This window comes from Cherax quadricarinatus, chromosome 45 (assembly GCF_038502225.1).
Source record: "Cherax quadricarinatus isolate ZL_2023a chromosome 45, ASM3850222v1, whole genome shotgun sequence".
Taxonomy (NCBI): Eukaryota; Metazoa; Arthropoda; class Malacostraca; order Decapoda; family Parastacidae; genus Cherax; species Cherax quadricarinatus.
Window position 1 is genome coordinate 12445115 of NC_091336.1, and position 26995 is coordinate 12472109.

General features: G+C 42.6%; 1 protein-coding gene across 7 annotated transcripts in view; it reads left to right on the forward strand.

Annotated features, from left to right (window-relative positions):
• The window catches only part of Gmppa (GDP-mannose pyrophosphorylase A), a 61639-nt gene extending 37501 nt beyond the window's left edge, over nt 1-24138 (forward strand). For 4 of the 7 annotated variants that reach the window (XM_053785176.2, XM_053785181.2, XM_070094298.1 and 1 more), the window contains 2 exons: nt 9665-9813; nt 23187-24138. In XM_053785176.2, the coding sequence (XP_053641151.1) occupies nt 9665-9813; nt 23187-23287 (250 nt within the window). In that variant the 3' untranslated portion in view covers nt 23288-24138. Of the gene's footprint in view, nt 1-9664; nt 9814-14152; nt 14310-14643; nt 14750-16140; nt 16197-23186 lie in introns of those variants that run through there. The other 3 variants (XR_008407906.2, XM_053785177.2, XM_053785182.2) reach the window with 3 other exon arrangements.
• The last annotated feature ends 2857 nt before the right edge of the window (nt 24139-26995 follow it).

The window sequence follows — 26995 nt, forward strand, 5'->3', positions numbered from 1 at the left end:
CACACACATACACATACACACACACACACACACACACACACATACACACACACACACACACACGTACACACACATACACACATACACATACACATACACACACAGGAACAAGCACTTGTAAGCTGTAGTACACACGCAAACACACATACACAGGATTTCACACCGTCCTGTGAACTGACCATCTGAACCTTTCTCCTCTCCCCCCCCTCTTTCTACCCTAAGTAGACCTATCTCTACCTCTCTCACTCTTTACCTATATCTCTCTCTCTACCTATCTCTCTCTCTCTCTTCCCTCTCCCATCTCTCCCCTCTAACATCTCTTACCTCTAACACCTCCCCCCCGTCTAACATCTCTCCCCCTCTAACATCTGTCCCCTCCCATTATCTCTCCCCTCTCCCTTTCCCCACCTCTCTCCCATCCTCCCCTCCCTCTCCCCCTAGCCTCTCTCCCCTCTCGCTCTTCCATCTCCCCCCTCTTTCCCCCTTCTCCCCCCTCTCTGCCCCCTCTCTCTCCCCCTCTTTCTCCCCCTCTTTGCCTTCTCTTTCTCTCTCTCCCCCTTTTTTTTTTTCTTTTTTTTTTTTTTTTTACACAGGGTTTCCCCCCCCTCTCTCTCTCTCTCTCTTGCTCTCTCTCGTCCCCATTTTCCCTTCTAACTCTCCCCTCTCCTACTCTTCCCTTCACTCTCTCTACCCCTCTACCTTTCCCTTCTCTCTTCTCTCACAAAAAAAAAAAAAATGGTGGGGACTCGCAGGAACCAAGGATCAGATGAGAATGGTTCTGGTAGGGAGGAGTGGATGGAGGAGCAGTGGAAAAGGATGGAACAAGAGTGGGAGAGAAAATTAGGAGAGCTTTCTGAAAAAATGGAGAAAGAGCTCTCTGTGAAATTGGAAAAGAGGTTGGAGAAGGAGACAAAGAATTGGGAGGCACAAGTCGAAACTGCAGTAGCCAAGATAAGGGTCCTAGAAGTTGAGATAAATAGGCTGAAGCGGGTTACAGGGGCAGTGACCAGAGAAGACACAGCATATGAAGCTGCGAGGCCGAACAGGAAGGAAGGAATTATGAATTATGCTAAGGTCACATCAGTCTGCCAAGGAGGACCAAGGAGTGAAAGGGAAGATCAGCTGGTTGCAGATGGAGAGGGTGATAGGTCGAATGCTGAGGCACAACAAGGCTATCAAGAGCCACTGGAAAAATCAAGGGAGAAACTGACCACATACAGGCAGGATCCAGAGTCACAGAGGGTGAGGCAATGGGAGGAAGAATGGGCAAAATCAGTGTTTATCCATGGGCTTCAGGAGAGAGAGGAAAGGACACACACTGAAAGGCAGCAGGAAGAAAGAAAGGAGATTGAGAAAATCATCACGGAAATAGGTGAAGAGATGGACGAGATTGTAAATTTTCAGAGAATAGGGGGGTACTCGAAGGGGAGAAACCGACCAATCAAGCTGATTCTCAGGACAGAAACAGTGCGGAACAGGATCCTCCAAGAGAAACCACGATTGAAATACTCGGAAGAGTACAAGAGGGTGTTCCTAGACAGAGACAGAACAAAATCAGAACGACAGCAGCTGAGGGAGAGGACAAAAAAGCGAAAGGAGCTAGGAAAAGAGACAAGGAGGGAACCAGCAGAGGTCAGTCAGAGCAGAACAGAACAGCAAGGGCAAGCACACACACAACTACTCTCAGAACCTTATACAACCTATCACACCATCCCAACACACACTACAATCCATACCCACAGCCTCCACCCAACACCGAGCTATAGAATCCCACAGTATGCCACCAGGTCTCCCACCCTCACAGGCCCCCCAAACCACAGTGTTGGAAAGGAAACTGAAGGTATGGTACACAAACGCTGATGGAATAACAAATAAGTGGGAGGAGTGGCATGAAAGAGTCAAAGAAGCATCACCGGACATCATAGCTCTCACAGAAACCAAGCTTACAGGTATGATAACAGATGCCATCTTTCCAACGGGATACCAAATCCTGAGGAAAGACAGAGGGAACAGGGGGGGTGGAGGAGTGGCGTTGCTGATCAAAAATCGCTGGAATTTTGATGAGCTGGAGAGAGGAGACAGCGGAGAAGAAAGTGATTACATTGTGGGAACACTTCACTCTGGAGGTCCCAAGGTGGTAATAACAGTGATGTATAACCCACCACAGAACAGCAGGAGGCCAAGGCAAGAGTACGACGAGAGCAATAGAGCGATGGTTGACACACTGGCTAGAGAGGCCAGAAGAGCTCATGCATGCAGGGCAAAGCTCCTGATCATGGGTGACTTTAACCACAAGGAGATCGATTGGGAGAACTTGGACCCACATGGGGGCCAAGATACATGGAGGGCTAAGATGATGGAGGTGGTACTGGAAAACTTCATGTGCCAACACGTAAGGGACACTACAAGAGAGAGAGGAGAGGATGAACCAGCAAGGCTGGACTTAGTATTCACCTTGAGTAGTGCAGATATCGAGGACATCACATATGAAAGACCCCTTGGGGCCAGTGACCATGTGGTTTTAAGCTTCGAATACACAGTAGAGCTACAAGTGGAGGGAGAAGCAGGAAGGCCAGGACGAATGAAGCCAAACTACAAGAAAGGGGACTACACAGGAATGAGGAACTACCTGAACGGGGTTCAGTGGGACAGAGAACTGGCAGGGAAGCCAGTTAATGAGATGATGGAATATGTAGCAACAAAATGCAAGGAGGCTGAGGAGAGGTTTGTACCCAAGGGTAACAGGATTAATGAAAAAGCCAGGATGAGCCCATGGTTTACCCAAAGGTGCAGGGAGGCAAAAACCAAGTGTGCTAGGGAATGGAAGAAATATAGAAGGCAAAGGACCCAGGAGAATAAGGAGAACAGTCGTAGAGCCAGAAACGAATATGCACAGATAAGAAGGGAGACCCAAAGACAATATGAAAATGACATAGCAGCGAAAGCCAAATCTGACCCGAAACTGTTGTACAGCCACATCAGGAGGAAAACAACAGTCAAGGACCAGGTAATCAGGCTAAGGAAGGAAGGAGGAGAGACAACAAGAAATGACCGTGAAGTATGTGAAGAACTCAACAAGAGATTCAAAGAAGTGTTCACAGAGGAGACAGAAGGGACTCCAGAAAGACGGAGAGGTGGGGCACACCACCAAGTGCTGGACACAGTGCACACAACCGAGGAAGAAGTGAAGAGGCTTCTGAGTGAGCTAGATACCTCAAAGGCAATGGGGCCAGATAACATCTCCCCATGGGTACTGAGAGAGGGAGCAGAGGCGCTATGTGTACCCCTAACAACAATATTCAATACATCTATCGAAACAGGGAGATTGCCTGAGGCATGGAAGACAGCAAATGTAGTCCCAATCTTTAAAAAAGGAGACAGACATGAAGCATTAAACTACAGACCAGTGTCACTGACATGTATAGTATGCAAAATCATGGAGAAGATTATCAGGAGAAGAGTGGTGGAACACCTAGAAAGGAATGATCTCATCAACAGCAGCCAACATGGTTTCAGGGACGTGAAATCCTGTGTCACAAACCTACTGGAGTTCTATGACATGTTGACAGCAGTAAGACAAGAGAGAGAGGGGTGGGTGGATTGCATTTTCTTGGACTGCAAGAAGGCGTTTGACACAGTTCCACACAAGAGATTGGTGCAAAAACTGGAGGACCAAGCAGGGATAACAGGGAAGGCACTACAATGGATCAGGGAATACTTGTCAGGAAGACAGCAGCGAGTCATGGTACGTGGCGAGGTGTCAGAGTGGGCACCTGTGACCAGCGGGGTCCCGCAGGGGTCAGTCCTAGGACCAGTGCTGTTTCTGGTATTTGTGAACGACATGACGGAAGGAATAGACTCTGAGGTGTCCCTGTTTGCAGATGACGTGAAGATGATGAGAAGAATTCACTCGATCGAAGACCAGGCAGAACTACAAAGGGATCTGGACAGGCTGCAGACCTGGTCCAGCAATTGGCTCCTGGAGTTCAATCCCACCAAGTGCAAAGTCATGAAGATTGGGGAAGGGCAAAGAAGGCTGCAGACGGAGTACAGTCTAGGGGGTCAGAGACTACAAACCTCACTCAAGGAAAAAGATCTTGGGGTGAGTATAACACCAGGCACATCTCCTGAAGCGCACATCAACCAAATAACTGCTGCAGCATATGGGCGCCTAGCAAACCTCAGAACAGCATTCCGACATCTTAATAAGGAATCATTCAGGACCCTGTACACCGTGTATGTTAGGCCCATATTGGAGTATGCGGCACCAGTTTGGAACCCACACCTAGCCAAGCACGTGAAGAAACTAGAGAAAGTGCAAAGGTTTGCAACAAGACTAGTCCCAGAGCTAAGAGGTATGTCCTACGAGGAGAGGTTAAGGGAAATCAACCTGACGACACTGGAGGACAGGAGAGATAGGGGGGACATGATAACGACATACAAAATACTGAGAGGAATTGACAAGGTGGACAAAGACAGGATGTTCCAGAGATTGGACACAGTAACAAGGGGACACAGTTGGAAGCTGAAGACACAGATGAATCACAGGGATGTTAGGAAGTATTTCTTCAGCCACAGAGTAGTCAGTAAGTGGAATAGTTTGGGAAGCGATGTAGTGGAGGCAGGATCCATACATAGCTTTAAGCAGAGGTATGATAAAGCTCACGGCTCAGGGAGAGTGACCTAGTAGCGATCAGTGAAGAGGCGGGGCCAGGAGCTCGGACTCGACCCCCGCAACCTCAACTAGGTGAGTACACACACACACACACACACACACACACACACACACACACACACACACACACACACACACACACACACACACACACACACACACACACACACACACACACACACACACACACACACACACACACACACACACACACACACACACTGCGTGGAATAGACAAGGTGGACAAAGACAGGATGTTCCAGGGAGGGGACACAGAAACAAGAGGCCACAATTGGAAGTTGAAGACACAAATGAGTCAGAGAGATAGTAGGAAGTATTTCTTCAGTCATAGAGTTGTAAGGCAGTGGAATAGCCTAGAAAATGACGTAGTGGAGGCAGGAACCATACACAGTTTTAAGACGAGGTTTGATAAAGCTCATGGAGCGGGGAGAGAGAGGGCCTAGTAGCAACCGGTGAAGAGGCGGGGCCAGGAGCTAGGACTCGACCCCTGCAACCACAAATAGGTGAGTACACACACACACACACACACACACACTCACTCACTCACTCACTCACTGGGCAACTACCTGAGAAATGGAAGACAGCTAATGTAGTCCCCATATTTAAGAAAGGAAACAGAAATGAGGCACTAAACTACAGACCTGTGTCTCTGACATGTATTGTGTGCAAAGTCATGGAGAAGATTATCAGGAGGAGAGTGGTCGAACACCTGGAAAGGAACAAGATTATAAATGAAAACCAGCATGGGTTCATGGAAGGCAAATCTTGTATCACAAACCTCCTGGAGTTTTATGACAAGGTAACAGAAGTAAGACACGAGAGAGAGGGGTGGGTAGATTACGTTTTCCTAGACTGCAGGAAGGCCTTTGACACAGTTCCCCACAAGAGATTAGTGCAGAAGCTGGAGGATCAGGCGCACGTAAAAGGGAGGGCACTGCAATGGATAAGAGAATACCTGACAGGGAGGCAGCAACGAGTCATGGTACGTGAAGAGGTATCACAGTGGGCGCCTGTTACGAGCGGGGTCCCACAGGGGTCAGTTCTAGGACCAGTGCTATTTTTGATATATGTGAACGACATGATGGAAGGAATAGACTCTGAAGTGTCCCTGTTCGCAGATGACGTGAAGTTGATGAGAAGAATTAAATTGGACGAGGATGAGGCAGGACTGCAAAGAGACCTGGACAGGCTGGACATGTGGTCCAGCAACTGGCTTCTCGAATTCAATCCAGCCAAATGCAAAGTCATGAAGATTGGGGAGGGGCAAAGAAGACCGCAGACAGAGTATAGGCTAGGTGGACAAAGACTACAGACCTCACTCAGGGAGAAAGACCTTGGGGTGACCATAACACCGAGCACATCACCGGAGGCACACATCAACCAAATAACCGCTGCAGCATACGGGCGCCTGGCAAACCTGAGAATAGCGTTCCGATACCTTAATAAGGAATCGTTCAAGACACTGTACACTGTGTATGTTAGGCCCATACTGGAGTATGCAGCACCAGTCTGGAACCCACACCTGGTCAAGCACGTCAAGAAGCTAGAGAAAGTACAAAGGTCTGCAACAAGGCTAGTCCCAGAGCTCAGGGGAATGTCGTACGAGGAAAGGTTGAGGGAAATCGGACTGACGACACTGGAGGACAGAAGGGTCAGGGGAGACATGATAACGACATACAATGACGAACTTTACTACTGAATATCAACAAAACATTTTTGTAATGACTTTATTTTATTGTTTTATTTTGGTATTTCATGTTTTACTTTACTTTTTATGCTGTTAGTACTGTATTTTATACTGTAAGGTTTAGGATAAACACTGTGTACAACACAAATAGTTGCTTATTTCCCAGAAATTTGGCTTAAAAAACATGGTCGTAAGTCGAGTGGTCGTAAGTCAAGCAGGTCGTAAGTCGGATGGTTGGTGTACTTTCACAAATGCGCTGGTATTATTTATACCATTTTTACAATAATGCAGTAGTCTGCATAACAGTAAATCTTCTATTTTTTGGGTGAATAAATATTCAAAATGGAAAGTAAGCGTAATATAAGAGGGGCCTGGAGACGTGACCGATGAACAGAGAAAATGTTATTTTAGTGCTAGGAATGTTTGCATTATTAATTCTGGACCCTATTATGAAATTGATCTTCCCTGAATTGTGTATGAAACTGGCCAGATTACCAATTTCTGATCACTTTATTGGGTAGTTGAAATTGGTAAATGGGCGGTTTCTTGTATTCAGTCGATAGAACAAGAGTTCTAGTGAAGTGGCTATAAGTTTGGTCGACTGGAACACTGGAATTTTCTGAAAACAGGGCTCAAAGTGGGCAAAATCGCCAATGCGTAAATATCACCAAGACCACTAGCTTCACGAGAGCGTAATTCTGCAAGTTTTCCGTCAAATTTCATACTTTTGGTGTTATTGGGAAAAGATTCTCTATCATTTCATAAGATTTTTTTTTTTTTTTTTTTTTTTTTTTTTTTTTTTGGGGGGGGGGGGGGGGGGCACTGAGAGCAAGTTTTTGAGCAGGAGTCTCAACAGTGAAAGGGTTAATAGTATCTTAAATCATATCTGAGTTTTGGTCAAGGAACTCATCCTAAATACTTAAATTTTCAACACATACAGAAGGACCCCAACTAATGATGTTTCAGGTTTATTTTGTTGGCACTTCGGAATCTCTTGCAAACAAGTGACTTTTCTGACAGCAGAACTACTATTTTTAAGATTTTCTTAATGCTGACATAAAAAAATTTTTAATCTTAGTTTTTACCAGACCTATTCATACTTTATGTTCATTTCAAGCAAATTTGGAAAGCTTACATTTTTGTGGTTGAGATTGGTTAAGAACCAGCTAATATTTGTGACATTTATAAGGATGTATAGAGAACTCACATTTGTTTGGTAGAGACTGGGTAAAAACTAGAGATTTAATAAATAAGTTATTTAGTGGCTGCTGCCACTAAATAACTTAAATAATAAATAATGCTGCCACTGCTGCTGATGTGCTGAACACGTCAGATGGTGAGGTGTCGGAAGTGGTAGCTCTTCTTACTGGGTGCAACATCCTCCATCACACACTGCATACCTAAGCACATCAACTCTCACCACAGCAGTGAGAAAGTGGATAGCATATATATAGTCTTTAGTTCAATATTTGCGCTGTGTAACCCTTGAGGTTTAGCGCTTTTTTTATATTATAATAATAATAATAATAATTTAGTTCAATATGATGCAAGAGAGGTGGGAGTGAATATGAAGGAGGGAGGCAGTCCAGCACGTATCTTGCCTCTACACATTTCTCACCTCATTCCTCCTGCCTCACACACTACAGCAGTAAGGAAATGGCAAGCAGATGCAAATACTATTGTTATACAGTATTGTAGCTCTTTTTATTTAAATGATTTAACATTAGTTGGGGCCCTGCTGTACATTTAGAATATTTTATGATACAGTGGAACCTCAGTATATGACCAGCTCCCTACTCGAACAAAGCTCAGCACTCGACCAAACAAATATGACCTGCCAGAACTTCACTGTAAACTGTTTCATGTTTCTTCGCATTTTTTGGTGTCTTTTTGTATTATCTGTATAAATAAGTCACCGTGGGGCCTACAATGATTAGTGATAACAGCCAACCAAACAGAAAATTGGTTGGGAAGAACTTGTTCAATACCCAAACGGAGTGGCACTCGAACGGCCTTCTGGAATGAATTAAGTTCGTATACCGAGGTTTCACTGTACAGTGGAACCTCCACTTACTAGTTTGATCTGTTCCATGACCTTGCTCGCATCTGGATTTGCTCATTTGCAGAGTCAGTTATCCTCCTTTAAATTAATTGAAATGGAATTAATTTATTCCACTGGAATTCCATGTACGAGAAAATACTTCAATAATTTCCCTAATATGTTGTCTGCCACTGCTGCTTCATGTTGTCTGCCACTGCTACCTCATGTTGTCTGCCACTGCTACCTCATGATGTCTGCCACTGCTGCTTCATGATGTCTGCCACTGCTGCATGATGTCTGTCACTGCTGCTTCATGTTGTCTGCCACTGCAACCTCATGATGTCTGCCACTGCTACTCCATGTTGTCTGCCACTGCTACCTCATGTTGTCTGATCCCACTTTTGCTAGCATGTTGAAGAGCTTTCCAATATGTGAAGGTTGAGGGGCAGTGCCAATCAGACAGGCATTGGATGGTGATGTCATTTGTTTATTCTTGAACATCGTCAGAGAATCGAACATTTCTGCTACTCTGAGCTCAATTTCAAGGTACTTTTCGTCGTGAAACCAATCAAAATCATATCTATTTCTGTAGTATATCTTCCATTCTATCAAATGAGACCAAAAAAACGACAGTACAACCATAAAAACCATATGAAAATACACCGCTAAGGGGAGGCTAATGGCTGAGAAGTGAACTCCATTATTTATGGTCCGATTTCTTTAATTTTTGGTGTACGCTAAGAAGCATCTTTCCATCATACATTGCCCAAGTTTCAACAAACAACTGAGATCCAATTCCCTAGATCAAGAGCAAGAGCCCCTCACCAGCATCGAGGAACCTCCCTTGAGGCCCACTCGCATCTGGAAGCAAAAAATCGACCGAGCGACTGCTCGTATCTGGAAAAACTCACACGTGGATGCACACACATAAGTAGTGGTTCCACTGTGCTATATTTTCCAAGTAATTTACCTCTCCAGGCCCTAGGTTCAAATCTTAGAAAGGTGAAACAGTATTAGCAAAGCTCTTTAACTCTACCCCAGTGCATCCTTCCTGGGTGTAAATTGAGCTGGATGTAAATTGATTGGTAAATCATGTTTTGTAGAGGAAGTATAGTCGTAATAAGCTTTGCTTTTCAAGTGTGTGAGGAATGCAAATTTTTCCTCACATGCACGTGTATATTTGCATTTTATTATTTAAAACATAATACAGTGTTATTAAATAAAACCATTTCCTTTCTAGTGTCGTTGGGTGGAACTCTACTGTTGGGGCCTGGACACGACTAGAAGGTACACCATGTGACCCTAATCCAAATAAACCGTTTGCAAAAATGGACAATGTTCCACTCTTCAATGCTGAAGGCAAACTAAATCCATCAATCACTATTCTTGGTAAGTGAATTGATAAGTTTAGTTCATTTATAAATAAATTTGTTAATTCTTCTGGATGTTGGTATAGTACATTTTAAATTTCATTGTTTTTCTTGGCCATCACAAGTTAACCAAGGCTTAATTGAAAGTCATAGAGTATGCAATGCATAGACATGTTTGATGTGGAACTTAAGGATACAGTTGAATTAGTTTTCAAAGGGGTGGACCAGTAAGCCAGCAGAAGGCCTCAGTCAGATAACCAAAAGCCTCGGTGGCAGGTCGTATGACTAAGACCAGCATCACAGAACAGTTGTCCTGTTTCCTGACATCTTTCCTAATTTAACCTAGCATCTATGCATTACATACACCTTGCCAACATAAACCTGACTTGCCCCCACACTCTTGTTACTTCTATACTTAAAAAAAAAACTTTCACAATTTTCCAACATGCCCCTGCTTCTTGGGTTCACATTCTTCACTATAAAAATTGTAAAAATTAGTGCGAGAAAAAAAAGTCCACTCCCCCCAGTACCACCAGTCTGATGACATTCTTCTTTGCAAATACATATACAGGGTCTAAAGCCAGCAACGAACAACAAAATACCTTTCATCCGTGGACTGCTTGCAGAGGCAAATGCAATGTTCGTGGCTTTCAGAGACCCACATAAAGGATCACTTGGGCAACGAAATATTGATCCCAGGTTACAACCTATACAGATGTGACAGAGTGAACAGGCAAAAGCGAGGGGGTTGGCCTGTATATCGCAGTCACTTGTTTGCACAGAACTGCTTAATGCCTCAAACGATGTAGTGGAAGTTTTAGCAGTAAAGATCGAGAACCAAAACCTAGTCATTGTGGTAGTCTACAAGCCTCCGGATGCAATGTCCTAGCAATTCCAGGAACAGCTGTTAAAAATTGACCACTGTCTGGAAAATCTGCTAGCTCCTGCCCCCAACATCTTGCTCCTGGGGGGATTTCAACTTGAGGCACCTAAAATGGAGGAATATAGCAAATAATGTTGCAGTGATAACATCAGGAGGCAGCTCTGATGAGAACTCACACACACACGAGCTTTTAAATCTCTGCAAAATTTAACTTAAACCAGCAATTAATAGAGCCTACTAGACTGGAGAATCATCACTAACAATGATGATCTGATACGAAATGTCACCATATCAAAAACAATATACTCAGATCACAACATAATCGAGGTTCAGACATGTATGCGCGGAGCCCCAGACCGACATATTAGTCACGAGGGAGCCTTCACCAAATTCAACTTCAATAACAAGAACATAAAGTGGGACCAAGTAAACCAAGTCCTGAATGATATAAGCTAGGAAGATAGACTAAGCAACACAGACCCCAACTTATGCCTAGAACAGATTAACTCGGTGGCACTCGATGTATGCTCAAGGCTTATTCCTTTAAGAAAAAGGAGGAGTAGATGTAAAATAGAAAGAGACAGGCGCTCCCTTTACAGGCGAAGGAAAAGAATAAGAGAGTGGCTAAAAGAGGCCAATACAGTGGACCCCCGGTTAACGATATTTTTTCACTCCAGAAGTATGTTCAGGTGCCAGTGCTGACCGAATTTGTTCCCATAAGGAATATTGTGAAGTAGATTAGTCCATTTCAGACCCCCAAACATACACGTACAAATGCACTTACATAAATACACTTACATAATTGGTCGCATTCGGAGGTGATCGTTATGCGGGGGTCCACTGTATATCTGAAATGCGTAGGGAGTCACTGGTCAAAGAAATAGCAAACATTGAACTTAAGCTAAAGGAATCTTACAGGAGTCAGGAATCGTGGGAAGAACTAAAAGCCATAAATGAAATCGAAAGAAACCCAAAGTATTTCTTTTCCTATGTCAAATCAAAGTCAAGAACAACATCCAGTATTGGGCCCCTACTTAAACAAGATGGGTCCTACACAGATGACAGCAAGGAAATGAGTGAGCTACTCAAGTCCCAGTATGACTTAGTTTTTAGCAAGCCGCTAAACAGACTGAGAGTCGAAGATCAAAATGAATTTTTTATGAGAGAGCCACAGAATTTGGTAAACACAAGCCTATATATATAGCCGGACTTGAGTCCTGGAAATGGGAAGTACAGTGCCTGCACTCTAAAGGAGGGGTTTGGGATAGCAGTTTGGAGGGATATGTTGTGTATCTTTATACGTATATGCTTCTAAACTGTTGTGTTCTGAGGACCTCTGCAAAAACAGCGATTATGTGTGAGTGAGGTGAAAATGTTGAATGATGATGAAAGTATTTTCTTTTTGGGGATTTTTCTTTTCTTTCTTTGGGTCACCCTGCCTCGGTGGGAGACGGCCGACTTGTTGAAAAAAAAAAAAAAAAGTATCTGATGTTATCCTGATGCCAAATGACTTCAAACAGGCAATAAATGACATGCTCGTGCACTCTGCCCCAGGGCCAGACTCATGGAACTCCGTGTTCATCAAGAACTGCAAGAAGCCCCTATCACGAGCTTTTACCATCCTATGGAGAGGGAGCATGGACACGGGGGGTCGTCCCACAGTTACTAAAAACAGCAGACATAGCCCCACTCCACAAAGGGGGCAGTAAAGCAATAGCAAAGAACTACAGACCGATAGCACTAACATCCCATATCACAAAAATCTTTGAAAGGGTCCTAAGAAGCAAGATCGCCACCCATCTAGATACCCATCAGTTACACAACCCAGGGCAACATGGGTTTAGAGAAGGTCGCTCCTGTCTCAACTACTGGATCACTATGACAAGGTCCTAGATGCACTAGAAGACAAAAAGAATGCAGATGTAATATATACAGACTTTTCAAAAGCCTTCGACAAGTGTGACCATGGCATAATAGCGCACAAAATGCGTGCTAAAGGAATAACAGGAAAAGTTGGTATATGGATCTATAATTTTCTCGCAAACAGAACACAAAGAATAGTAGTCAACAGAGTAAAGTCCGTGGCGGCTACGGTGAAAAGCTCTGTTCCACAAGGCACAGTACTCACTCCCATCTTGTTTCTCATCCTCATATCTGACATAGACAAGGATGTCAGCCACAGCACCTTGTCTTCTGTTGCAGATGACAGCCGAATCTGCATGACAGTGTCTTCCATTGCAGACACTGCAAGGCTCCAGGCGGACATCAACCAAATCTTTCAATGGGCTGCAGAAAATATAAAGTTCAACGATGAGAAATTTCACTTACCCTGATATGGTAAACATGAGGAAATTAAAACTTCATCAGAGTACAAAGCAAATTCCAGCCACAAAATAGAGCGAAAAACCAACTTCAAAGACCTGGGAGTGATCATGTCGGAGGATCTCACCTTCGAGGACCATAACATTGTATCAGTTGCATCTGCTAGAAAAATGACAGGATGGATAATGAGAACCTTCAAAACTAGGGATGCCGAGCCCATGACGACACTCTTCAGGTCGCTTGTTGTATCTAGGCTGGAATATTGCTGCACACTAACAGCTCCTTTCAAGGCAGGTGAAATTGCTGACCTAGAAAATGTACAGAGAACCTTCACGGCGCCCATAACGGAGATAAAACACCTCAATTACTGGGAGCGCTTGAAGTTCCTGAACCTGTACTCCCTGGAACGCAGGTGGGAGAGATACATGCTTGTATACACCTGGAAAATCCTAGCGGGACTAGTACCGAACTTGCACACAAAAATCACTCACAATGAAAGCAAAAGACTCGGCAGACGATGCAACATCCCCCCAGTGAAAAGCAGGGGTGTCACTAGCACTTTAAGAGACAATACAATAAGTGTCAGGGGCCCCGAGACTGTTCAACTGCCTCCCAGCATACATAAGGGGGATTACCAATAGGCCCCTGGCTGTCTTCAAGCAGGCACTGGACAAGCACCTAAAGTCGGTACCTGACCAGCCGGGCTTTGGCTCGTATGTTGGATTGCGTGCAGCCAGCAGTAACAGCCTGGTTGCCCAGGCTCTGATCCACCAGGAGGCCTGGTCACAGTCTTGGCCGCGGGGGTGATGACCCCCAGAACTCTCTCCAGGTAAACTCCAGGTATTACGTATAATCAAACTAAACACTAAAAAGAAAGACAGTTAACCCACTAATATTGTTGGTAATGTGAATGGTGCCCCTACCCATTAGTGAGGAGTGGTCTGCTTCCTCCATGGGGTTCAAGAAGGGTGATTTATCATTTTGTTTTTTCTAAGGCATTCTTCAGACAGGCACATCTATTGGGGCACTTTGAAATGTACGTTAGGTACATGAGACAATATTGTCTTATTTTTTTTAGTTAAATTCTGCTGTGTAGGACATATATAAGTTTAAATTTATATAATGTTACTTAACAATTCTTCTGTTCTCTCAGGATATACATGGAATAATAATAGAAGACAAGGGATACTTCTTGGCTAACTGGAACATACCTGGTTCATTTGTAATGTTTGGATAGTTTACAGGTTCCCAGATCATTAGAGGGAAATTCACAAGCTCAGCTCTTTTATATACAGTACTCAAAATACGGTAATTGTATAGCCTACAGCATGTTCTTAAAACATAATTTAGTCTTTAAAATTATATCTTTCTATCGTTCTTTCAATATTACATTCAAGTGGAGTGCTAAACCCATACTGGTTTATACAGTATTTGGGAAGCAGAGTTGATCTAATGAAAGGGAGAGTAGCTCCAATTTCTTGAATAAAGAACCTGTCTATAATTCATCTGAGTAACCTTTACCTTTGCTTCAATTAATAATTTAATGGTACAGCATAAAGTGTATGTAAAGTGTTTCATATTCATATTTACATTTTAAAAGAATTTGAAAACATTTAGCATTATTTTACTTTTCATATGCTTCAGGTAATGATGTCAAAGTGCCCTCTGAGGTGGTGGTGATAAACTCCATAATTCTTCCTTACAAAGAACTTTCAGCTAGCACCAAAAATGAGATCATTCTCTAAGTAGTGTTAGTGACTGAATTAAGCTTTACATAGTTAAGAGCATGGTGTTGTTTTTTTTAGTAGTGCAGTACCATATTAACAGACTTAACATACTTGAAGCGTTTCATATAAAAATCACTTTGGAAATATGAATTAGGGTCCATTTTGGTACTTTCTAGTATAAACTATTGCTCATATATACAGTACTGTATTTATATTGCCTTATGAAAAATATTGGTCTAGTATATCTATTAATTATTCCTTCAGTTTTCACTCGTGGTAATGTTTATTCATATATAAACTCCATTAGTTGCACACATTTTCTGTCCATATACAGTGGACCCCTTTATCGGCCGTTCCGGATATCGGCCAATTCGTTTTTTGCCTGCTTTTTTGGCCAAAATTCTATCCTGGTTATCGGCTGTTATTTCGGAGATTGGCCATATTGGACGCGTCCACCTGCTGCTCCGCTGCATTCGTGAGTCAGTCTGGCTGTGTGTCTGGGTGAGTGAGGAAGCCTCCATGCATTCATCCAAACATTTTGCTATAATCCATTGTTTTTTGTGGTTATTGATTGAGTGCAACTGCAAAATAAGCCACCATGGGCCCAAAGTTCCTAGTGCCAGCCCTTTTGTATTATTATTATAATCAAAAAGAAGCGCTAAGCCACAAGGACTATACAGCAAGCCCTTTTGTAAAGGGCTGAGAGAAGAGAGAATGTGCCTTTTTCAGTGATTCTGCGATATGTACGATACTAAAGCAGCAGGAGTTGATAAAGTTTATAGCGCCAGCCAGCGATAAAGTGTAGCATTAACAGTGTAGGAAGTAAGTTAAGCGATTAAGTGATAGAAAAAGGACGCCACAAAACTGTAGAACTAATGTTGCTGGAGGTATATAGGGCCACTGACAACGTATTCCACCCTGCATATCTTCCACCACCCTAAACCTGTGCCAGCATCTCAATAACCACTTTATTTCTTTACATTCTCTATTATGTGTTTATATAATATTTACTTATAAATTACATACATTGTTTCAGTGTGACTAGTAGTATGACTAGTGGTGGTGGCCGCCACCACCACCACACCACTACTAGCCAAATACGTAATAACATATTTTATTCATTCTAGAGTATATATTATGTTTCTACATTATATTATTTATTATGTCATATTAGATAAATAAGCCGTAGAGTTGATATTAGCACCAACAAGTCTTTAATAATGGTAAAAGTGATGGTAAATTTTCATTTGTCATTTTATTTAATTCTCATTATTTTGTGTATGTAAAACTGTAGTTAATCTTTAAAAAATGTTTTTTTTTTTTTGTTAATATTTTTGAGTGTCTGAAACAAATTAATAATCTTTACATTAATTCTCATGGGAAACATTTCGGTTTTCGGCCTTTTCGGATTTAGGCTGACCTTCTGGAACGGATTACGGCCGATAACTGAGGGTCCACTGTACTTAAAATGCAAGTTCACTTCATTTGTTTGCTGTTTTTTTTCATACTCATGATACATTAATATTTTACTGATTCACCGAGATTGGAGCAGTTGCTTGATGCAGTCCTGTACCCACATCCCTTCCTACTCATTTCTTCCATGCTTTCATTACATCAGCCACTTGCCGTCTGTGATTCACTTTATTCTCAACTTTCGCTTTTCTTATAAATCATGCATTGCAGTTATCCTACTTACTGTTCTTTGTCTAGTATTACACCATATTAATATTTACACCATTTGTCAATGACTGAATTCATTTGTTAAACAGGTTATGCTTGAGCTAATATTTATTAGTAACTGTTGCTTACTTAGCCAGAACTAACAGCAGCAGCAATATAAACACTGTTCTGGTTCCTCCATAAAGTGTCCTTCAGATGTTTGAAATGCTGAATCCTGTCTAAACTTCTTATCACAGTGTGTGACTATCTTTAAATCTATCTTTTGCTTTTATTTAAGGACAGTGCTAAACTCGTACAGCACCTGGGGAAAGGGAGGCAATCTGGTTTGATCCTAGATAATGAAAGAGTTGCTAAAATTCCCTGGATCAAAAGCCCTTAACTGGTGTCCCTTGCAGGAGTAGCTTACCAACTGTACTAGCAAATCAGGGTAAAAGAAAAATTAATATTACATAGCCACTGTTAAAAAAAAAAAAAATAGGTCTCTCAAGGCAAGGTTACCCAAAGAACACATTCACTATCATTTATTTAACTGCAATCTTTCCAAAACTACTAACATTGTAAATCAGATTACAGTACTTTAACTACAACATACCCACCTTCTTCAGCATCCAGGCACTGTCCTTCCCACCATCAGTACTCCAGTCCAGCTAACCAGTTTCACCTAATCCCTTCATAAATATTACCTTGCTCACACTCCAACAACACATCCATTATTATTATTATAATCAAATAAAGTGCTAAACCAACAAGGGTCATGCAGTGTTGCAACACATCCATTAAAAACTACCTTTTCTCCATTTGCTCTAAACACACACAAACAAGCCTGCTGGTTCACCACATTTTATTAGATTTTAATCCTCTTCAAGGAGGGGGTTACTTCTTGGCACGGTGAAGAGGCTCTCGGTCTGAGGAATTAGACCTTTTGGTCTCCTTCCTCAGACCGAACCTAATTACCTCCCAATCCCACCTTCCCTATCCCATCCTCCCCATCCCCCCTTTTCCCTTTCCTCCTCCTCCCCATCCCTCTCTTATCCCCTTTGGGATTCTTCCCACAGGCACTCTAGTTCCTAGGTAGGGATAAGGGTACCGTGGTCCATCCCATTTCGTCAATATTCGTGGTAGTGGTGTAGTTTGCTGTGGAATCTGGATTGCCTGGGGGTGTCCCACTCTCTCTGGTCTCCCAGGGGTGGCTTTGGGTATCTTTCAGGTGACGGGTGTATCTCTGAAAGCTTCCTTTCAGATTCCGGGGGGTGGTGGCCAAAGGAAGTATGCTTTGTGGCGGGTATCCGGCTGCCCTCCCTTTTGTCCACTGAGGTGGCTCAATAGATGTGAGGTTGCTATCCTAGATTGCTGGTTTACTGGCATGAAGGGTAGGGTATGGCATGGGTTTCATGCAGCATCTGCACTACTTGCAGTGCCAGGGTCCTCTTGGGCGTGGAGGAGGATTTACGGCCCTTTCATTCCTCCTAGGGGCTATCCCTCCACATCTCCCCCTTTTTTTTTTCTTTCTTTTTTTGTAGAAAAAAAGAAAGTGACAACCATGGAATCCCAAGTCCATGAAACAGCTCCCCTCAGGCCCCTTTCTGCTACTGCACCTTGTTCCAACCCTACCTCGTTATTTGACCACTCTTCGGACATTTCTCATGCCCCTGTACCTTCTACTGGTGCCGTTTCGTCATCCATTCCAGGTACTGGGGTTCCGCCTGACTCCTTTGATACATCTGACCTCTGCACTTCTTTGACCATGCTTCTGGCTTCTCCCTCTATGGTGCGGCACTTTTCAGATCGCCCACCCATCCCATGTCGGACCAACTCCGGTCTCACACCTAAGACCATTAACTGATGATACTCCTCATTCTGGCCAGAAAAGACCAGCACAACATTCCTTCCCCTTACATCCTATGTTTCAAAATACACAATGGACTTAAGTTTTTTACTGTGACCGACTTCTGACCATCTTTCCGATCATAGTATTAGCAAGGCGCTCCTATGCCATGTTGGGCGAGATATATCCTTTCATGCTCTCAAGAGCAGTGCACACATCATCACGGTATATTATTATTATTATAATAAAAAAGAAGCGCTAAGCCACAAGGACTATACAGCGCTGCAGGGCAGGAAGGAAGCGAGGGCATCAGGTGGCAAAAGGGAGATGGATGAGTAATAGGTTACGGATAACAGCGGGGTAGTGGATGGTGAAAGGGTAAAGGGCAGCAAGAGACTGAACTAGAAAGGGCTGAGGGGAGTGCGAAAAGTATCATCAGAGTTTGTGGAGTAAATCAGTCGTTGTCAAGAAGTCAATGAGAGAGTCAGGATTAAAGGAGGGTCCATCAGCAAGAAGGGAAGGTAAAGAGAGAGTAGTAGAACAAAGACGATGTTGGAGGTAAATTCTGCGTGCTCGTTGATAGAGAGGGCAGTCTAACAGAATGTGGCTAATCGATACTGGAACTTGACACTGCTCACAGAGAGGAATAGGGTGCCTCTCCACGAGATACCCATGAGTAAGACGAGTGTGGCCAATGCGAAGGCGGTAGAGAGTGGTCTCCCAACCTCGGCACTGATGACAAGAAGACGGCCAGTAACCTATGCTCGGTTTAATAGAATGAAGTTTGTTACCGAGCAGAGTTGACCAACGTTGTTGCCAACGGGTGCGAAGGTGGGTAGCTATTGCAGCAAAATAGTCCAGAAATGGAACACCTCTATAGGAAATTGGTAGGTCATGTACTGCTGACCGCACAGCAGTGTCTGCCTGTTCATCACGGTACAGAATGCTAGCCAAGCTCACAATCTTACTCTCCTTACAACTGTAGATGCTATTCCTGTAACTATTGAAAAACATCGTTCTCTCAATTCTTGTAGTGGTATTGTCATTCTACCTCGTACCATTGTCCAACAGAATTTCCAGACGTGGTGACAACATTCTGTAACAGCTTGAGCTCCAAGACCTCCCAATCCTCAAAGTAGACACTTATGTCCTCCCTGCCCACAGGCGGAAACGTTACCCTTACAATGTAGCCCGTTTAACTTCTGGCTCTCATGAGCTTCCGTCCACGGTTTATATTGTGGGACACCATTTACAAGTTCAAAAGGTGATCCGTACACTGTAACAGCGTAGAAATTGCTGATGTTTTGGTCATCCAGCGAAATATTGTACGTCCACGACCGAATGCCCAGTCTGTGGTGCCGTTGACCATACCAATACGTCTTGTAGTCTGCTTCCCTCTTGCCTTAATTGTTATGAGGCTCACCGATCTTACTCTCGCTGTTGCTAAGTTTACTTAAATGAGCGAGAAATCCATCGTCTCACAGGTAGATGGCTTTCCTTATGCTATGGCAGTCTCTCATCTACGCCTCCAGGGGTCTTCCCCGTATTTCTTATTCCCCAGTTACTAAACGACCCCCTACCTCTGGGGTCCCAACTTCTGCGGCCTCCTCTGGTCACCCTTTCCACAGTCATCTCTGTCTCTAATTCTTTTGATGTCCTGGACTCAGAGATCCCTACCTCAACACCTCATTCTGTTTTCACCTCTTCCTCTTCTCACTCGCAAGTTTGTGTGTCTACAAGACCTCGTACAACTCCTTCTCCCCATAGCCCCTCTACTTTTTTGAAGTCCAAAAAATTCCCATTGTTAAAATCTCTAACCCCTCCTTCCCTTCTTCTACCTGCACATTTTTCCTTTCTAGTCTCTGTACCTGGTTCTTCACCTCTAACTGGCTCTGTTACGAGTGTGGAGGTTCTTCATCATCCTCGTACAGTACCTCCCTCCCCATCCCCTCCCAAGTTTCTTCCTCTTCTGCCCCCTCTCAGGTTGCTTCCTCTCCTGTCCCCTCCCAAGCTTCTTGTCCAGTTCCCTCTACCCTTTTGTGTCCCTCTACTTGGGTACATTCCATTGTCGCCCGATCTTTACTCACCCTCCTCCTATCTCCAATATCGTCCCACTTACAACATCCTTGTCCTCTGAAACACTTGAAACTATATCCGAATATATTGAGACTAGACTTGTGATGGACACCGATCTACCTCCTGTTCCTCCATTTCATTCTTCTCTGTCTACACAACTCCTTTCTTTACAGCGTCCCAATCCTTCACTGCTTAAGTTTTTCGCTGCCTCCATGTGTGGACTTTCCTAACCCATCTAGTCCATAGATACGTCTACCTTCAGCTTGTATCTTTCTCTTTGCAAATCATGGCTTATTTACAGTGGAATAACCGCAGCCTCAGAGGTAACCGAGGTGAGCTTCAGGTGTTGTTCCAGTTTTCCCATTTGTGTTTGTTTACAAGAACCCAAATTACGCTCTGCTGTTATGCATCTCATCTCGGGCTGTGATTAATTATATTCATCAGATGCTTTTCCTGATGGAACCTTTAATGAAAGTGCACTTCTTTTATGCACCGGTATTCCATATCATAAGCTCTTTGTTCATACTTCACTGCAGCCTGCATCCACTTGAATAAGTGGCATACAATCTGTTCTTTGCATCTCCTTCTCAGGGATTATCTATCCCAGATGTTGCATTTCTTGTTACTTGGCAATTTTAATGTCCACCATTTCCTCTGGGAGGTTCTCACTGACTCCCACAGCATTCAGTTGGAGGCTTTTCTCGCTTGTCTCCCCCTCCATGTTTTAAGTGTGGGTACTCCCACCCATTTTGATTATCATACTCATTCTCTCTTGCATCGATCTCTGTCTGCTCTTCACCTGGTCTGTCCTCCCGGACTTGCATGACAGCGATCATTTTCCAATCATCCTTCTTCACATTTACCACCTCGTAGCCCATGCTGGCAATTTGACCAAGCAATCTGGGACCTTTACTCGGGGTCTGCTTTTAGTGAGGCTCCTTCATCCTCTATTGATGAGCTTTTACACCTCTTGTCAACCTCGGTTTTAACTGCAGCTTCACATTCTATACTCCAAACCTCAGGCAGGCATTCTCAGAAGTGCATGCCTTGGTGGTCTCCTGCTTGTGCTCAGGCAGTACGTTTGAAACTCGCTGCATGGGGCAGGTACCAGTACAAAAGAACCAGAGACTCCATGATTTTAAACAGAGGAGAGTAGTTACTCGCCATGTCATCCTTGAAGCTGAATGCACTCGCTGGCGGGATTTTCTATGGTCATTTCTGCTTCTACGAGTGGTCTGGAAAAAAGTACGAAAACTGAGTGGTAAATACTCTGACCCGGCTCCTGTTCTTCGGGTTGCCCGTGTCGATATAGCAAACCCTCTCGACGTTACCACCGAAATTGGTAATCATCTTTTCCGTATCTCTCGGGCTTCATCTATGCCTCAAAGTCTGCCAGAGAGTTAGAGCCCTTTAACTTTTCTTCTATCAGAGAATCTTATAATGTGCCTTTTACACTTCTAGAACTGGAGGCAACACACTCAGCTTGCTGATCTTCAGCAGTTGGTCTACGTAATAAATTACTTTCTATTAAACCAAGTAGTATAGGTTTCTGGCCATCTTCTCGTCATTATTGTCAAGGTTCCTTGATGTTGGTGAGGGGCTCTTGATTTAGGGAATTGGATCTGTGCTCCAGTTCCCCGAATTAAGCCTGAATACCTTCCACATCCCCCCCCCCCAGGCGCTGTATAATCCTCCGGGTTTAGCACTTCCCCCTTGATTATAATAATAATAATATTGTCAAGGTTGGGAGACTACTTTCTCCCATCTTTGCATCAGCCACTCGTCTTACTCACAGATACCTCATGGAGAGGTGCCTTGTCCCACTCTGAGAATTGTCAGGTTCCAGTTTCTGTTAGCTATATTCTGTTGGACTGCCCACTCTTATCAATAAGCATGCAGAATTTACCTTCAATGCCGTCACCGCTCTACTGTCCTTACTTTACCTTCCCTTCTTGCTGATGGACCCTCCTTTAACCCAGACACACTCACTGACTTTTTGACAGTAACTGATTTACTGCACAAACACTGATGATGATGCCTCTAGTACTCCTCACAGCCCTTTCTACCTCAATCCCTTGGCACTGTCCACTGCCCTGCTGCACTTCATGACCTAATAATAATCCCTCCCTCTCTTGCTACCCAATGCCCTTGCACCATTCCCTGCCCTGCAGCACTGTATGACCCTGTAAGTTTAGCACTTTATTATAATTTTTATTATAGGGTAGGGGTCAGTGTCTAGGAATGGAAGGCATTCAGGTTCAATTCAAGGAAGGGAAGGAAAAGTCCAATTTAATAATAGAGCCTTTTGCCTCCCGCCTCCCCCCAGTTCTTGGGACAACCCTTACCCTTCTGCTTTCCATATCACTTTAAATTCCATCATCCATCTCCTTTATCTTTTAGACATTTTTATTTAATTTATTTTTGGATCGTCCACAAATATTGACATTTTATATTCTCCCTGGTAAGTCATTTAAATAAATTAAAAATATTATGGAGACATAAGTGGGGTGTTGCAAGAATTGGCTATTGTTCCTATCAATGGTTCACATTTACTGCTCAAACACTCCATTTTAAAAGCTTACCTTAATTTGAAGTTTCCAAATTAGCTTTTCATGGGGAACTGTCTAAAGCTTGCTTAAAATCTAGATCAGCTCTGTATGACCTTTATCTGTATAGTCCTTGTGGCTTAGCGCTTCTTTTTGATTATAATAATAATAATAATGTATGACCTTTATGGGTTTAGTGCTTTAATAATAATATAGATAAATACTCTCATTAGTAACCAGGGGAAGCCAACAATCAGCTATTTTTATTGCATCCATTTACATACTGTAATAAAGGTTATCTGTGTACATAATCTAAACTTATTTTCTCCTCAGGATGCAATGTCACTGTTCCATCTGAAGTGATAGTCTTGAATTCCATTGTATTACCCTACAAGGACCTTCCAAGGAGTTACAAGAATGAAATTATTTTATAGGTTAAGTGAAGAAATATTTGCTGCTAATGTTTTTTATAGACATTTTAATGCTAATCTTGAAACTTAAAACTTATTGCCAGTATGTATTTATTCAGTTAAAACTTATATTTTTGAATAAAGATTGTAAAATATTTACCTAGTTTCATATAGCATTATTTTTTCTGATGTTATCAACTATATTAATAATCATGAAAAGTGCTAAACCAGTCATTCAGCACTGTACTGTAGAGAAGGGCAGCAGATATATATGTAAAGGAAAAAAAAGCAGGAAAACATTTAGAAAATGGGAATGGTGCAACATTTAAACTTAATGAGAAGAGATATTGCATCACAAAAAGCTTCTTTTTGGACATTTCACTGTCCAAATGAAATATTTTCCTGCTAATGCCCTATTTTATATTATAATTAGTAAGTGCTAAGCACACAGTGCTGTCCCTATATTAAAGAGTTGGAAAAGATATTTAAATTAGTTTAAATAAAAATAAGGTAATATTTATTTTTGTAGTTTATTATATAATATAATAATTTTAAGTGCTAAACTCTCTCACACAGCACTAAAGTTTATGATATCTTAATTTCGGGCCACCCTGCCTTGGTGGGAATCGGCCGATGTCTTGGAAAAAAATTCACATGCTAAACAGCAGGTAGAATGTAGACATTCCCAAGTCTTATCTTGCCCAGGATTCAAACCCAGATACTTAGTTGCAAGCTGACCATTGTGGCCACTTAAAATGAACAACAGTTAATATATGGATTAGTTATCAGTTTCATTGATAAGATTCCAATATCTATCACTTATCCTATTCTTAATTAGTTATAATAAAGCAAAACAGTTCTTTACAGTGAAGAAAGATATGCTTATTTTTTTCCTTTTTCATGTTTTGTTACCCTCAGGCATTTTTCACAGGTAATTTGGTTATGACAGCCTTGACTTCATAGTAGTTACGTAAGGCATACTCAGAATTCTCCCTGCCTTGTCCAGACATTTTGTAGCCTCCAAAAGGAGTCTGAGCATTCAGTACATCATAGCAGTTGATCCTGAAATGAGGCAACATACAATGTAATATTAATCATATATAGCTGCCATAAGCAAAGGTAACTTCAGCTAGTTTGATAACCTTGGACTATTTTTATAAATAGGTAAAGGTTACATTTGAGGGAAACACTAAACCTACAGGGATCATAAAGCTCATGGGAAATGAGAGGCAATAAAGTTCAACCCAAGGAAATGAAGGAGAAGTCCTATTTCCTGGATCACTAGCATCAAGGTACCTCCTTTGAGAGGGAAGTTAACTTGTGACCATAACCAACAGAAAAATTACTAACCATTCAATGGGAAATTGGCTACTCCCTAAAGTTGTAAAATAACAAATGTGTCCCTGGAATGTGGATTATGTCCTTGCATACCTGCAAGGCTACGTACCTACAATCTGATTCTCAATATTTTTTCAGGCCCCCCCTCCCAAATCCCCATTAACAACAGATATTTCCACAGAAAAGCATTACAAGGTAAGGCTTTACAGCTATCATTTAACCCTTAAACGGACCAAAGAGATCGATGTTCAAATTTGTAGTGCTACAAAAGTAGATCTACTTTTTTTTTACATATTTTCAAATATAACAAAAAAAAAAATGTAGATAAAAGTTTTTTTTACATGTTTTCAAATGTAAAACAAAAAAGAAGATCTACATTTTTTTACATACTTTCAGATGTTGAAAAAACGTATATATACGTTTGGACCATTTAAGGGTTTAATATAATAAAAAAAAAAGTCATGGATGAGCCTTGGAAAAATTAAGTTTCATATGGTCAAATGCTTAACTATAGGAAGGTGTATACATGGTCTTAAGCGAGAACAATGGGTTTAAAACTGAATAGTTAGTTAGTTATAAATGTAAAGTATGAGAATGTATATACAGGATCATGTAGCACCTGAGGAATGGGAGGTAATCAGATTCAATCCAAGAACAAAGGGTCAGGTTCCAGCCTTTGGCTCAAGAGCCCCTCACCAGCATCAAGACATATCAGAGGAAGAGTGATGTTAAGTAGTATTTGGTACAATCTTGGTGAAATGTCACCCACCCCTGAAAATAAGATCCTTACATAATCTCTTAATAATGCACAAGTGTACGTCAATTGTTAGACAATACAGTGGAACCTCGGTTTTCATTTGGAAACCGAATTTGACGAAAACCAGGACAAACTTTTTTCGTCAAAATTTTGTCAGTTTTTGTTCAACACTTTGGTTGTCATCTGTCTGCCATTCTGAACGTGTCCACCTTCCCATGCCCACACAAAGCATCCCACGTGTTCCGAGTCAGTCTGCCTTTGTTTCTCGTCAAGTGAGCATTACCCTGCACGTTCATCTGAAACATTTCGTAATAATCCTTTGCTTTTTGTGCTTGTTTATCGAGTGCGACTGCTAAATAAGCCACCATGAGGCCAAAGAAAGTTCCGAGGCCAGCCCTTTGATAAAAAAGGCAAGAAACACAATAGAAAATAGCGTCTTTGGGGGAAGTCCATGGGGTTGGATGCGAGTGACCGGATGTGGAAGAGTTGGTGGACGACCACAGGGAAGAGCTAACCACTGAGGAGCTGCAACACCTTCAACTGGGACAGCAACAGATCGCAGCTGAGGAAATTGCTTCAGAGGAGGAAGACAGAGGGGAGAATGTGCCCTCTTCCGTGATTAAGGACATGTTTGCAAAGTGGAGTGAGTTGCAAAGTTTTGTGGAGAAATATCACTAACAAAGCTATTGCAAGCCATGTCTGCAACACGTTCAATGACAATACCTTGTCCCATTTTAGGCAAATCTTAAAAGACGCCAGAAACAGACCTCTCTGGACAGATTTTTTGTGCGACAGGGGCCCAGTGCCAGTAAAAGACAATAATAATACTTCCCTCCTTTGTTATAATCAAAAAGAAGCGCTAAACCACAAAGGATATAAAGCGCTGCAGGGCAGGGAAGGATGTGAGGGTACCGGGTAACAAGAGGGAGAGGGGCAAGTAGTAGGTTATGGAGTACAGCGGGGCAGTGGTTAGTGCAGGGGTAGAGAGTAGCAAGAGATTGAGGTAGAAAGGGCTGAGGGGGAGTACTAAAGGTATCAGAGTTTGTAGAGTAAATCAGTTGCTGTCAAAAAGTCAATGAGAGTGTCTGGATTAAAGGAGGGTCTATCAGCAAGAAGGGAAGGTAAAGAAAGAGCAGCAGAGTGGAGATGGAGGTAAATTCTGTGTGCTCGTTGATAGAGTGGGCAGTCCAACAGAATGTGGCTAACAGATACTGAAACCTGACAATTCTCACAGAGGAACAGGGCACCTCTCCACGAGATACTCGTGAGTAAGACTAGTGTGGCCGATGTGAAGATGGGAAAGAGTAGTCTCCCAACCTCGACACTGATGACAAGAAGACGGCCAGTAACCTATACTCGGTTTAATAGAATGAAGTTTGTTATAGAGCAGATCAGACGAACATTGTTGCCAAAGGGTGCGAAGGTGGGTAGCAATTACAGCAAAATAGTCCATGAATGGAACACCTCTATATAAAACTGGGAAGTCATGTACTGCTGACCACGCAGCAGTGTCTGCCTGTTCATTGCCCTGTATGTCAACATGACCAGGGACCCAACAAAAAAACTATCTTCATGCTTGGTAGGTGAAAGGCAGGTGAAATTGCTGACCTAGAAAATGTACAGAGAACCTTCATGGC